The 16,063-nt window shown below is 33.5% G+C and overlaps 1 protein-coding gene across 1 annotated transcript; it reads left to right on the top strand.

The window, feature by feature from the left end:
* The first annotated feature begins 7,199 nt into the window (after positions 1-7,199).
* LOC131642414 (chaperone protein ClpB1-like) lies at positions 7,200-10,953 on the top strand. Its single transcript, XM_058912662.1, has 6 exons — positions 7,200-7,423; positions 7,548-8,701; positions 8,810-8,991; positions 9,148-9,782; positions 9,906-10,383; positions 10,469-10,953. The coding sequence occupies exons 2-6, from the start codon at positions 7,552-7,554 to the stop codon at positions 10,760-10,762; spliced, it is 2,739 nt and encodes a 912-aa protein (XP_058768645.1). The 5' UTR covers positions 7,200-7,423; positions 7,548-7,551; the 3' UTR covers positions 10,763-10,953.
* The last annotated feature ends 5,110 nt before the right edge of the window (positions 10,954-16,063 follow it).

Genomic DNA, 16,063 nt, shown 5'->3' with positions numbered 1-16,063 from the left:
CATCAAAACATAGTGTTGTAGAAGCTTGCCTTCACATTCTCCCCCTTTTTGATGATGACAACATTTGAAATATGAAGTGTAATGCTATTATGTGAATGCTCCCCCTAAATTTGATAACTCCCCCTTGATCAAAGCTCTCCCTTGATTTATAGAGAATATTATTTCTTTGTGGCTGCAAATGTTAGAGACAAGCAAGCATACACATATACACAAATATCTTCTCCCCCTTTGTCATTATCAAAAAGGATGGGAAAAAGATAAATTATTATAAAATATGAACACAATTAATTCTTTACCTATGAGTTTTACCTCATGAATGACTTCATCAAACATTCATCTTTGATGAATATTATTTTGAAGCCTTTGTCACAAAGTTGGCTTTTTCTTAGAAGATTTTGCTTTAGTCTTTCAACATAAAGTAAGTCTTCAATTGATGTGAAATTTAGTACTTCAACTTTGACAATGCCAAGAATTCTTTCTTTAAGTTATTCTCCATATGTGAAATCACCCTTGGACTTTATAACTAGATTTGAAAGTTAGTTTATGTCTCCCATCAAATGCTTAGAACCACCACTTGATAAAAACACCATAGATTTTAAGTGGTCCTCAAGCAAACCTACAAAACAAATTAAGTTTTATTTGGTACCCAAGTGGCTTTGGGTCCATCATAGTTAGTTCCTTTCTTCACCCATACATAATGTCCACTAGGAACACTAAAGTTCCTTACATAACAAGCATTGGGTGTGTGACCAATAATACCACAATAAAAACAAGTAGGTTCAAAGTTACTTCTATATCTAGGAACATATGGTTTCTTTTTAGGAAACCTTTTAGGATGATGATGAACCTTTTGTGCTTTATCCAATTTGTTGATTTGTTCACTTGCCTTCACAAAGATAGTTTTACTAGTACTTGGTTTAGACTTTGCATATCCAAGACCACTTTTATCATTAAGGAATCTTTGTTGCCTAAGGACACCTTCCAACCCAATTTGTCCTTTTTCATACCTTTCAAGGACTCTCTTTATTTGAACAATTTGAAAAGAAAGTGATTCACAATTCTTGCATGCAACACTATCTTCTTGAACACTAATCATTTTTTCTTTGTCATCTTTTTCTTCTATTATCTTAACCTTCTCTTCTAAAGATGATATTATTTTCTTTTGAGATGAGATAGTTTTATAGAGAATTTTGCACTCATTTAACAATTCATTTATTGCATCTTGAACATCATTATCAAAAAGAGAAAATTCATTACTAACCTCATTGTCTTCATCATCGGAATGGTGTGTTGCTACCAATGCAAGATTCACATGTTCTTCATCTGAAGATGAACTTATTTCATTGTCATCCCATGCTACATCTGCTTTCTTTGATTTTTTATCTTTATTTTTCTTGAAGTATTTGTCCTTCTTTACAAGTTTAGGGCATTCACTTTTGACATGTCCTCTTTCTCCACATTCGAAGCATTTAATCTTCCTTGTTGGTGCTTCCTCTTTAATGATCTCCTTTTTCTTTTCTTTTCTTAGAAATTTTTCAAACTTTTTGATAAACTCATTATCTTCTTCACTAGTGGATTCATCCTCTTGATTGCTATCATGATGCTTGACTCTTGTCTTCAAGGCAATATCTTTTGAATCTTTCATTTGAATTTCATGCGTTTCAAGTCTTCCGAGTTCTGTTTCATATTCTTGAAGTTTACCGAACAAGGTTGCGGAAGTCATCTTTGATAGATTCTTTTTCCCGGATATCGCCGTTACTTTTGGTTGCCATTCTCTTGTTAAAGATCTAAGCACCTTTAGATTTAGTTCTTCGGTAGTGAGAGTCTTACCAAGTGCCTTCAAGTGATTTGTCAAATGAACGAATCGTTTTTGCAATTCGAGAATAGTTTCTCTGGGCTTCATTCTAAACAATTCGTATTCTTGACTTAAGGTATTCAATCTTGATCTTTTAACTTCAGCGGTACCTTCATGAGTTTCTACAAGAGTATCCCAAATTTCCTTTGATGTTGTACATGCTGATACTCGGAAAAATTCATCCATACTAAGAGCACCATGAAGAAGACTGATTGCCTTTTTGTCAGCAAGAACCCTTTTTCTATCATTATTATCCCATGACGCTTTAGGTTTCTCCGATCCAACACCATTAACGACCGTTGTAGGAACATGAGGACCTTGTAGGACAGCCTCCCAAACTTCTTCTCCTTGTGCTTCTAGATGAGCCTTCATTTGGATTTTCCAAAAGTCAAAATATTCACCACAAAACAATGGAGGCTTGTTGTTAGAACCACCATCTTTGAAAACCGGTCTTTGATTTGCGGAAGCCATTCTGGATCTTTAGGAACAAGTTACCTATAACTTGCTCTGATGCCAATTGTAAGTTTAAGAGTGCGCCTAAGAGGGGGGGTGAATTAGGCCTTTGAAAATTTATCCGGTTTTATGAGAATGCTTGTACTTATTTTTCTGGTTAAGTGTTTGAAGGTTCTTGAATAGTTCTTTTCTTTTCTTGATAATAGTGATGGAAGCGGTAAAATGCGGAAAAGTAAAGAACACAACGATATATACTGGTTCCCCTCACAATCCGAGAGTACTCCAGTCCCCTTTCAAACACGAAAGAGATTTTACTATTGTTAGATCTTTGTACAAGCCTATACTAAGACTCCTCCTACAATCTTCTAACAAAACCACCAAGAACAATCCTCTTGGATTTCAATAAGTCCTTAAGAGAACACCCTCCCTAAGGATACCTCTTGTTTCCAAAACTATGGACAACAAGGTTACAACTACCAAGAACAATCCTCTTGGATTTACCAACTTGATTATGAGAACAATCCTCTCACTAATCAAAGACTCTTGCTTCCAACAATCCTGGATAGCAAATCAATAATAACAAAATATAGAAGTTTTGATACAATTAATCAATCACTTGATTGATCTTCCCTTTCAAGTAAACAAATCTATTAATGTAACACAAGTGTCTATGAATGGTATGAAATGTTTCTTTGCAATATTAAAAGAAAATATATGCAAGAGGTTTCAATGAAATTTGAAGTATATGACACTTGGTGTTTATATGAAGATTTCTTGATGTATAAGATTTGTATGAATTTTTGAATGAAAGAGGTGTTTTGATAAATCTGAAATTCTGTGTTTTATAGCCTCTAAAACACCCCTACAAAAGATCATAATCCATGGAAGGTTGCAAATACAAAGGGTGAAGAGGTATGTCATAAAAGCTGTTGGAAAAGATATAATTTTTCAAACTGCGCACAGAGGAACCGGTTCCCAAAATATGGAACCCGGGTTCCCTAACCCAACGTTAAAAAGAAATTCAAATTTTGAACTGGGGAACCGGTTCCCAGAATATGGAACTCGGTTCCTGGACATGATGAAACGCAAATATGCTGGGCAGTGGGATCTGGGAACCGGTTCCTCCAAACTGGAACTCGGTTCCCACATGCAAAAAATGCCAAAAACTCATTTTTAATGGCTTGAATGATTTTCTAATGATTTGCAAATATTATGGAACATGTATGAATGTTTGAGAACACTTGTTATGCATTAATAGACTTGCTTTGCCATAAAACTTAATACCTTAGATCAACCAAGCTTGAAACCATTGAGGAAATCTTGAATCTTGTTTCTTTTAAAAATACTTGATCCATTGCTTATTTGATCTTTTTGCTCATCCTTTATTGATGCATACTTATGATAGTTGTCTTCATCAAAACATAGTGTTGTAGAAGCTTGCCTTCACAAGAAGCACTTCAAAGTCAGAAGACAAGAAGATGCTCTGCACCAAGCTGAATGACTCTGATATTCAAACGTTGTATCTACAAATATCAGATCAGAAGCAAGTACAAGATGGTAGGCTATGCTGACTGACAAAAGGAGCGTTAGAAGCTATTAAAGGCAAAGTCAGTTAAAGTAGGAAAAACAAGGCTCGAGGTAGTTGACAAAAGAGTGAAATATTAAATGCAATGCTGTACGGATCATGCAACGCATTAAATGCTCCCAACGGTCATCTTCTCAAAACGCCTATAAATAGTGAAGTTCTGATCAGAAGCAAGGTTACCAATTCACGAACAACTTTTCAATCTTGCTAAAACGCTGCTGAATCAAAAGCTATCAAACTTCATCTTCAACCTCACATTACTTTTGTAATATCTTAGTGAGAATCAAGCTTAGAACTTAAGAGAAATATCACAGTTGTGATTATAGCTTATTAAGAAGCATTGTAATACATACTCTTGTAAGAATTTGTTTACATTAATTTGTAAAAGGTTCCTAGAGTGATCAAGGTGTGATCAGAATACTCTAGAAGACTTAGAAGGTATCTAAGTGGAAAACCATTGTAATCAAGGTTGATTAGTGGATTAAATCCTCAGGTGAGGTAAATCACTCAAGGGGGTGGACTGGAGTAGTTTAGTTAACAACGAACCAGGATAAAAATCATTGTGCAAATTGTTTTTATCTTAAGAGTTTTAAAGTTACACTTATTCAAACCCCCCATTTTTAAGTGTTTTTCTATCCTTCAGCACATGCTCCTATTTTTTGTATGTATGCACCATTTGAGTTGGCTTATGCGTTCTGGTCATTTCTAAAACTTGGTTAATTACGTAAATACTTATGAAACATGGTTATTTGCGTATTTTTTTTCAATAACTGATTATTCCAAAAAAATCTGATAACATTTTTATTGTTATTTTAAAGTATATTGATATATTTTTGAAATGCATAAAAGAGTATAGAATAAAAAATAAATTACACAGACACGTTAATATAAAGTATCAAATACAATGTTAAACTTAAAAGTTAGGGTTCAAATAACATAGCTGAAAATATAATGACCTTGACCATTTTCAAGTCAGTTTAAATGTGCCATTTATTAAAAAGAGTATACATATTATTATTTTTTACTAATAAAAAATGAGAAAGAGATAAAAACTACTTAAAAATAAAAGTATTTAATTGATATATAATGACGATGTATATATATTTTACATGATTAATTAATCAATTAAATTATTTTGACAAGCTTAATTAATCAATAAAAATATTTTGATAAGCTTAATCATTAAACTTTTATAATTTTACTTTTTATTTTAATCATACTTAAAATACAAATTATAAATTGCTATGATACATGGTGTAATATTACACCATTAGAGTATATTAATTAATCACAAAACAAAATGGAGATGATTTGAACTAGACCAAAATTTAGCCTATTTAAAAATTAAATTATTAATATATGTTAAACAACTTCATTACACTTCATTAAACAACTTTATTTTATTATTTAAATTTTTTTAATTTTTGAGAATTCATTAGTCAAATTAAAAATTATATTAACCAACTTTATACATACCATTAATCAAAGTTAATTTATCAGGTCAAATTTTATTTTTTTAAGCCAGCCATTCAATAATTAAATTATGAACTATATTAACCAACTTATTACACTTAGCTAACCAATTTTATTTTCCCACTTCAAATTAATTTTTAATGTCAAGACACATATTAACCAAACTATAACTATATTAACCAAATTTTTATATATCATTTAATGAGTCATTATGAGGAAGAATCATTCACATTGAGTCAAACACTTACCTACAAAGGTCAAAAACTCACCAAAATAAGTGAGAAAGATACCACATATTCAACAAAAATCTTAAGATGATATGTGTATGAATTCTCTTATTTATAATTTGTTCAATCTCTACTTTTCCAAACAATGTGAAACTTAAAACTCACTTGTTTATCAACACAATTTATCTTGAAATTAGCTAAAACAAAGAAGAAAAACAAGGGGCTAAAACAACCCCAACCATAAAAGTGAGGATCTTAAACAAAACTACAAAATTAAAAGCAAGTAGAAAAATAAGCATTAGTCGAAGTTAGCACTCTCCAATCCAAGAACACTTGCAGGAGTATCAAAACCACAAAAAATGCAACAACACATCAATGGAGGTTGAAACCACTCACCCCAGTTGATTTAGAAACATGATATGATTCTCAAGTCAAACCAAAAAGTAACCTGAGTTTTTCACAGACTTAGCAAAATATCTTTTTGATGCCAAGAAGTTATTCATGTCTTCCACTTCTTTAGATATCATCGAAGATTCAGAAAAAATTATATCATTATGAAATTTTCAACACTATTAACCAAAGTTGTTTTATAGTAAGAGAAAAAATATATTAAAATGTCAAAATTATAAGTATTTCTGGTTTTTGTATTCATGAACAAGTAATATATTTTTAGAGAATTGATATTGGTACACTAGAATTTTATAATTACACGTTTTTTTATTATGTTAAAAAATTATTTTTTCCATCTTTTTTTAATGCAAATAAATACATATAATTATTGTATTTTATATGGTGTAAGATAAGGTGTACACTTTGGGTGTAAGCATAGTGTTGCTCATATTTTTATTGCTATTTTAAAACATATTGATATATTTTTGAAATACATATAAAAAGTATAGAATCAAAAAATAAATACACAGACACATTAATATACCGTATCAAATACAACGTCAACAGTTAGGGGTTCAAATAACATTTGAAATGTGTCATTTATTAAAAAGAGTATACATATTATGTTTTAATAAAAACTGAGAAAGAGATAAAAACTAAAAAATAAAAGCATTTAATTGATATATAATAACGATGTATATATATTTTACATGTTTAATTAATCAATTAAATTATTTTGACAAGCTTAATTAATCAATTAAATTATTTTGATAAGCTTAATCATTAAATTTTATAATTTTATTTTTTATTTAAATCATATTTAAAATACCATTTATAAATTGCTATGATACATCGTGTATTACACCATTAGAGTATACTAATTAATCACAAAACAAAATGGAGATGATTTGAACTAGATCAAAATTTAGCCTATTTAAAAATTAAAATACTAATATTTATTTAGAAAATATAAAATATTGTCAATATAAAATAATTTTACACGGACAATTAATAATTAGTATATTTCAGTTATTTAATAATATGGTTTAATAAAAACATTATAATTAATTATATATAAAATTATGTTGGTTTAGTAGAAAAATGAAAAATCAATTAAAAAAGAAGCGGTGATAATTATTTTCTGTACTGTTGTTGTTGTAACGAAAAGACGAGAATAGAATAGAGAAGTCTAGTAGTTTCTTTTGCTTTTACCAGAAACATCCAGACACAACTTCTTCGTTAACAAATACTCCACCTTCTCCCCCATTCCTCATCACCGATCAGTAATTATCATTCATTCTCACAGCGAACAAACTCAAACTACTTTCAATCCCAATTCTACATTCTCTTTTCAATTCCAACAAAAAAATCATCCTTCATTCTAGCTTGCTTTCCAAGATAAGAAAACTTAACTTCGTGTCTTTTCTTTTGCAATCAAAGGTATGTTCAACTCTTGTAATGTTTCCGAATTTTCCAATAACATGCTCTCTTTTCATATGTCTATTTTTTGTTCTCGAATGTTCATTTATTTATTTATATTTTTTGTTTTATTTTTGTAATGTAGGTAAATGAATCCAGAGAAATTTACTCACAAAACAAATGAAGCACTTGCTGGTGCTCACGAACTAGCTTCAACTTCTGGACATGCTCAAATCACTCCTTTACACCTTGCTTCCGTTCTTATTTCTGATCCCACTGGTATCTTTTTCCAATCTATTTCAAATGTTGGTGGCGAAGAATCTGCACGTGCTGTTGAAAGAGTTATAAAACAGGCATTGAGGAAACTTCCTTCACAATCTCCTCCACCAGATGATGTACCTGGAAGCACTTCTCTTATTAAAGTTATTAGGAGAGCACAAGCTGCTCAGAAGTCACGCGGTGACACTCATTTAGCCGTTGATCAGTTGATTTTGGGAATTCTTGAGGATTCTCAAATTGGAGATTTGTTTAAAGAAGCTGGCGTTGCTGCTTCTAGGGTTAAATCAGAGGTTGAAAAGCTTCGTGGTAAAGAGGGGAAGAAAGTTGAGAGTGCTTCTGGGGATACTAATTTTCAAGCTTTGAAAACTTATGGGAGAGATTTGGTTGAACAAGCGGGGAAGCTTGATCCTGTTATAGGACGCGATGAAGAGATAAGAAGAGTTGTGAGGATTCTGTCAAGAAGGACTAAGAACAATCCTGTTCTTATAGGGGAGCCGGGTGTTGGTAAAACTGCTGTTGTGGAAGGGTTGGCTCAAAGGATTGTTAGAGGTGATGTTCCTAGTAATCTTGCTGATGTTAGATTAATTGCTTTGGATATGGGTGCATTAGTTGCTGGTGCTAAGTATAGGGGAGAATTTGAAGAGAGGTTGAAGTCTGTTTTGAAAGAGGTGGAAGAGGCTGAAGGGAAAGTTATTCTTTTCATTGATGAAATTCATCTTGTTCTTGGTGCCGGGCGTACGGAAGGATCAATGGATGCTGCTAATCTTTTCAAACCAATGCTTGCTCGTGGACAACTTAGATGCATTGGTGCTACAACTCTTGATGAATACAGGAAGTATGTTGAAAAGGATGCAGCATTTGAAAGGAGGTTTCAACAAGTTTATGTGGCTGAACCTAGTGTTCCTGATACTATTAGCATCCTTCGTGGGCTGAAAGAGAGATATGAGGGCCATCATGGTGTTAGAATTCAAGACCGTGCTATTGTTGTTGCAGCTCAGTTGTCTAGTCGGTACATAACTGGTATGCTCTTGCACTCTATTAATATTTGATTACTTATGTATTGGATGGGCATGATTTTGGTTGTGGCTTTGCTAACATGGTATATGTTTGTGTTTTGTATTTGTTAAGGGCGCCATCTTCCTGACAAGGCAATTGATTTAATTGATGAGGCATGTGCAAATGTGAGAGTTCAACTTGATAGTCAGCCAGAAGAAATTGACAATCTTGAAAGGAAGAGAATGCAACTAGAAGTAGAGCTTCATGCTCTAGAGAAAGAGAAGGACAAAGCTAGCAAAGCCCGTCTTGTAGATGTAAGTATAGATGCTGAGTTTTTATCTTAACTAAGACTTCCAAATTCAAATTTGCCATGTATATTAGATAATAATTGATAAATAACATAGTAATGTTGCAAGTTTTGTATTTTTTGTAGTACAGGACATGGTTCTAACTATTAATGTTATTTGCAGGTGCGAAGAGAACTTGATGACTTAAGAGACAAGCTTCAACCTCTGAAGATGAAGTATAGCAAAGAAAAAGAGAGGATTGATGAGATTCGAAGGCTGAAACAAAAACGTGAAGAGCTCCTGTTTGCACTACAGGAGGCTGAGAGAAGGTATGATCTAGCCAGAGCTGCAGACCTACGATATGGTGCAATTGAAGAGGTGGAGACTGCAATCAAAAACCTTGAAGGTAGTACTGATGGCAACACCGATGAGAACCTGATGTTGACAGAAACAGTTGGACCTGACCAGATAGCCGAGGTTGTGAGCCGATGGACTGGTATTCCAGTAACTAGGCTAGGCCAAAATGAGAAAGCAAGGTTGGTTGGACTTGGTGACAGATTGCATATTAGAGTTGTGGGACAAGACCAAGCAGTTAATGCTGTTGCTGAGGCTGTATTGAGATCAAGAGCTGGTTTAGGAAGACCTCAACAACCAACTGGTTCCTTCCTATTCCTTGGTCCAACTGGTGTGGGTAAAACTGAACTTGCAAAGGCTCTGGCAGAACAACTCTTTGATGATGAAAATCAGCTAGTAAGAATTGACATGTCGGAATACATGGAACAACACTCTGTATCAAGATTGATTGGTGCACCACCAGGGTAAGTTGATGGATCAGTGCCTGAATTTCTTTTAGACTTTAAGCCTAAATAGAGATTAAACATACAAGTATTTGGTCTACTAGAATTGAATTTCATAGCTCACTTGTTGAATTGAATTTTCAGGTATATTGGACATGAAGAAGGTGGTCAATTAACTGAAGCTGTAAGGAGAAGGCCATACAGTGTTGTACTTTTTGATGAAGTTGAGAAAGCACATACATCTGTATTCAACACTCTTCTCCAAGTCTTAGATGATGGAAGGCTAACCGATGGACAAGGCAGAACTGTGGATTTTAGAAACACAGTAATTATCATGACTTCAAACCTTGGTGCTGAGCATCTCCTAAGTGGACTTTCAGGAAAGTGCACCATGCAAGCTGCTCACGACCGAGTAATGCAAGAAGTAAGAAGACATTTCAGGCCAGAGTTGTTGAATCGACTCGACGAAGTTGTTGTATTTGATCCTCTGTCACATGAACAATTGAGGAAGGTTGCAAGATTGCAAATGAAGGATGTTGCTAGTCGTCTTGCAGAGAAAGGAATTGCATTGGCAGTGACAGATGCAGCACTAGATTTAATTCTTGCTGAGAGCTATGATCCTGTAAGTGTTAAATTCATTTATATACTCAATCGTTTTGATTAGAGAAAATGTTACTAACCAGTCTTTGTTGTTGTGACTTGTGTAGGTGTATGGTGCTAGACCAATTAGGAGGTGGCTTGAGAAGAAGGTGGTGACAGAACTCTCTAGAATGCTTATAAAAGAAGAAATTGATGAGAATACAACTGTATTTATAGATGCTGGGCCCAAGGGAAGTGACTTGGCATACCGTGTAGAAAAGAATGGTGGCATTGTTAATGCTGAAACTGGGGTGAAGTCAGACATTTTGATACAGATACCAAATGGACCAAAAAGTGATGCTGTTCAGGCAGTTAAGAAAATGAAAATTGAGGAAATTGATGAAGATGAAATGGAAGAATGAATTTTAGTGTAACTTTTATGATGTTTTTTGTGTGGATTTAATTAGTTACTCATGTTTAAGTTTGTATTGTTCTTGAACTTAATCTTGTCAATTTGAGTTGGAGGTGTGACTGAAAGATGAAAGTCATGTCATTGTAATGTAATGTGATCGTCTTCTTTTTTTGTCATCAATAAATAATTTTGTTTTTGCAAGTTCATTCATTATCATATTGGCAGAAAAATAATTGCTACTATCTTAATACAAATTTCCAAATGTATTTACTTGTTTTTTAATATTTAATTTTAGATATATCTAGTTAATACTTTTAGTATTTGTTCATTTAGACTATAATTTTTTTTCTTCTCTTTTTAATTTTCAAAATTAAAAATCAAAAATCAAAATCTTTAAAACTTATTTTAACTTTCAAAATTTTAAAACCTTTAAATAAAAATAGTTTTTAAAAATAATTCTATATGATTAGACTACCAAACAAACAAGTTTTGTTATTTTAAAATTTTAAAAAATAAACCTTATTCTTCAATTTTCTCTTCAAGCCTTGCAAGTATTATTTTTTTAGTCTCTTTAGGCTTGTTTCATTAGACATTTTCTAGTCTTCTCAACACATCAAGACAATTGCCTTGTTGAGGAGTCAAGTATTTACACGTCTCCTCAAAATTTCTTTTAAGTTAAAGGGAGTTGCTACAATTGGTCTAAAATTATGAATACGTGAGTTTGTGTTTCATTATCATAAAGGCGGATTTTATATCTTATATCAATCCAAGCATATAATAACATATAGTAGTTGTTATAAATATGTGTACAATGTTGTGTAAGTAATGATAGAATTTGCAACTTTGCTTTTACTTGAATATCATCTCGAGGATCAGATCTTACTTTCTTGTATTAATCTTTTACTCAAATGATTCTGATAATTTCTTGTAAATCATTGTCTTGCTGGTTCTTGTTGAAAGTAGACTTGACTTCAATCTTGATCCAGATGAATTGATCTACTAGGAGTGCAGAATGTGGTTGTATGTTGTAACATATGAATGTTTCTATGTTGATGCCCATTCTGTTTCCTATAGACTTTGTTCACTGTTGCTTTGGTTTTTATCACACTTTAAAAGGTACTGAGGAGAGAAATTTTGAACTGGTTTTTCTAAAAGACTTTAATTTAAGTTTAAAGTTTTTGAAAGTTAAAAAAGTGAGTGGTGTGTGAAAATGAGGGTTTAAAAGGTATTGAGGAGAGAAATTTTGAACTTAGTTTTTCTAAAAGGCTTTAATTTAAGTTTAAAGTTTTTAAAAGTTAAAAAAGTGAGTGGTGTGTGAAAATGAGGGTTTGAAAAGAAAAATTTAAGTGGTTGTGCATTAATATGTTTTTAAAACTGACTATTTCGCTTTGTTGGAATACTAAAATTTAGATACACCCTATGTGTTTTTTAATCTCTGATTCAATTAGTAATTATGTTTTGACATCATATTTTATATCTGTGTTTATTAGAATAATATTATTAAGATAAACTCCTTATTTTATTAATAAACATGTTTAGACATCATATTTTGCACATCATATTTTTTACCTTATATGTTTATTCAAATAATATTATTCAGACAAATTTATTATTAAATTAATAATCTTATTTAGACATCATATTTTGCACCTATTTCTTTGGATAAACTTATCCAAAATAATTCATGCCTCAATTAATAATTATGTTTAGACACGAATAATCTTATTCAGACAAATCCCTGAATTAATTAATAATCATTTTTAGATTGGGTATCAGGTGATGCTGATGCTATTTTGCATAGTGCCAAAAGGTTATTAAGCAAGCGACTCATAAATGGTTCTTTGTCTATACTCACAATAAGTTTCTCGAATGTTTTTAACATGGTAGATCGATTAGCCTTATTGTACGAGGTGAAGATGAAATGGCCATCTATTCTTTGTGAGTTGGGTTTCTTTATGGCCAAATAACGAAGTTGTATCTTGGGGATTGGCATATCATGTCAGTCACCATAGTGCAACAAGGTGATCTGTTAGGGTCAATCATTTTCGCTCTTTTGTTACACCCACACATTCATCATGTTAGAGACAATTGTAAGCTCCTTATATATGTCTAGTATTTTGATGACAAGACCATTATAGAGGATTTACATGAGGTGGCTAAAACCCTTTGACATCATTCAGGAGACAAGTTCAGGTTTAGGTCTCGAATTGAATATTAGTAAGACTCAGATCTTTTGACTTTCTTATGATGATAGTAAACTTCATAAGAATTTGTTCTCACAGGACATTGGGAGGTTGATGTTGGGGGTGAAGTTGAATGAAAATGATGTTAGTCGAGATGAAGGCTTTATCAAGGGATTGTCCATGAAAAAAGCTTTCAAGGTTGTTGAATTAATGCATCTTCTACTACAACTATGGAATTTTTATGGTGAGCTTATTCTACTTTGATCATGCATGAGTATTTCAAAATTATTTTTTATCCTAAGAACATGCCAACATATTCATATGGATGAAGCAACTATTTGGTTTGACAAAGAGTTGCGAAAGGGGTTGGATACATCCTAGTTGATGGAGGTTCTTTTATCGGGAACCTTAAATGAAGGGTGGCTTATTTACATATTAGAGTTGGGGAAGTTGGTATGTACTCGGCAGTAGAGGCTGCCTTATAGGCTTTTGTAGCTTCTATGTTCCAGTCTTGAGTGTTTTAGGATCATATATTGAGAGACAACGGGGTATATGGTATGAACTCTAACTTTGACAGAGCTTTGAATGGTCTTAGTGTTGCGATTCTAGATTTTGACCTTAGCAGTTTTGCTAGCAAGGACACCGTCGCTCTTAAAACACATGTTTTGGCGAGTTCCTTTTTTGGTAAAAGTGTTCAGGACATAGATGTACAATTTGACATAACCACAAGACAGAAAATAGCTTTTGGTTGTTTGCAAGTTACACATGCTCAAGACTTCTCCTTGTTATTCCTACTGATGGGTTAGGTCAACATATATCACCGATAAAGTATCGACCTATAGAGTTTTATTTTTATTAGGCCCCAAGAAGGGACAACTTACGTAAAGGCTAGGAAGGCCAACCAAGTGGTGAGGGGGCGACTCATCTGGGGAAGCCTTCGGTCGCCCGAAATGGGCTATAAAGCCGCCCAATTGGGCTTAGTCCACCCGAATGCTTTTTCACTCGTCTGAAAGACGTGAGAGATAACGTGTCCTATTACAATATACCAAGAGAATGAGTCAAAGAAGGAAACTCCTTCCTCTCCATGACCTTAGTACTAAAAGGAAGCCAATTCCTTTAACCCTAGGTCTAAGAGCCTCTATAAATACCTTATCCTAAGGATGATGAGGATAAATCATAACTCAAACCTAAATTGATACAAAGGATCACGCTGATACAAATCTTCTCACTTCACGTGAGCAAGTGTTCTAAACCACCATAAACACCAACACACAAGGTTTCTCGTTGATGCGGACAAGTCTTAACCATCATACAACATAATATGCCTATAAAGGCCTCCGAGTCCCCTTGTCCCTTGTAGGAGAAACATGCACACCTATACTTTTTGTTCAGTACAGTGGCATCCATCGCGGGGTTTGGTAAAACTTACTCGCCCTTAAGTTTAATCTACATGATGCTTCTACCGGAGACGACAAACAAAGATGATGTGAATTTGGCGACGAGATGTCGCTCCTATTAAAATCATATGCTTATAGAAGAAGGTTATGCTTTTATTTTCTCCTTTTTCTATTTTAATCTCGTTTCATGATAACAATGTAGTGATGCTTCCCATTTAATTTAATTGTTTGGTAGCACTATATCAAATATCAATCTATTCTATCGATGATGGAAGAATTGAGAAGGTCTAATGAATGCCGGAGATAAGGGATAATGGGGAAAGTGGTTGTGGTTGTGGTAAATGTGTGTTTTACCATGGCCACGATGATTTTCTGACTCAACATGGGCGGTGTATATCCCGCCCGAGGGACTCGTCAAAATTCTTTACCAGATGATCTAAATATCAATGTAAGATCCACGTTCCACAGTTCATTATATTAAAATTTACAAATGCGAAACCGAAATAGAAGTCAGTTACTCACTATTCCTCCAACGTGTTCTCCAGATCTAACACGCTTATTATTGTGGCGACGCTTTGATCCATCACTTCGATTCTGGTTGGACCATAGTCCAAATATTGACATCGTTTAATGGAAACTAAGCTTAACTATGTATGACTACTTTGGGAGAATTGATTTTCCTTGTGAAATTTCCAACTAGGGACTTCCTTTGTCCAGCTTATGAGAATATGCAGAACCATCACAATTTCTGCAGTGTAACATAGTTTTCTCCCTTTTGTGTTAATTGATATAAAGGTTTAATTGAATTAATTATGCAAAATGAGGAAACTTCGTGAGATCAACATTTTTTACCCATAATGTGTGAGAATGCAAGCTCAAGCAAATCATATTGTACAACAATGAAACATAGCTATAATTTGTAGAAGAAGAAAGAGTAGATAACATGCATAAGAGTGAAAAGAAAAAGATATTATTCATTAATCACAATCTGTTACAATGAGTAAGGGTTGCTTATATAACAAGTATATGTTGTAACTAACTAATTGCTATGGAATAACTAGCTCTAAGTTAGTTATTTCTTTTAGTTTCTATCTATACTATTAACAGCCCCCCTCAAGCTGGAATAGATGTCAATCATTCCAAGATTGACCTAAAGTGAAGTGAAAATGCCCGGGTGTAATGACTTAGTAAGGATATCAGCAACTTGCTCCTTGGTGGAAACAGGCATGAGATGAATAACCCCATCTAGAACCTTGTCCTGAACTACATGACAGTCAATATTGATATGTTTGGTTCTTTCGTGAAAAAACCAGATTGGCAACGATGTGCATGGCAGATTTATCATCATAGTATATGATAATAGGCATGGGATGAGGAACTTGAAAATGTGCAAGTAATGAGAGTATCCAAACACCTTCACAAGTAGCTTGTTCCAATGCACGATACTCCGCTTTAGAGGAGGACCTTGAGATCACAGCCTGCTTTTTGCTCTTCCAGCTAATGAGAGAATCTTCAATGAAGAAGAAAATACCAGTTGTGGATTTTCAAGTGTCTGGGCAGGCACCCCTATCTGAAATAGAGAACCCTTTGAGGCAAATAGAAGAGGAAGCATTGAAGAATAATCCACAACCAGGTTGGTTCTTGAGGTACTTCAAGATATGTAGGCCAGCAAGCATATGTGTATCAGTGGGATTGGCAAGGAACTGACTGAGTTTGCTTACAGCATAAGCA

Source organism: Vicia villosa, unplaced genomic scaffold (genome assembly GCF_029867415.1).
Source record: "Vicia villosa cultivar HV-30 ecotype Madison, WI unplaced genomic scaffold, Vvil1.0 ctg.004974F_1_1, whole genome shotgun sequence".
Taxonomy (NCBI): Eukaryota; Viridiplantae; Streptophyta; class Magnoliopsida; order Fabales; family Fabaceae; genus Vicia; species Vicia villosa.
This window is presented reverse-complemented; position numbering and strand designations above follow the sequence as displayed.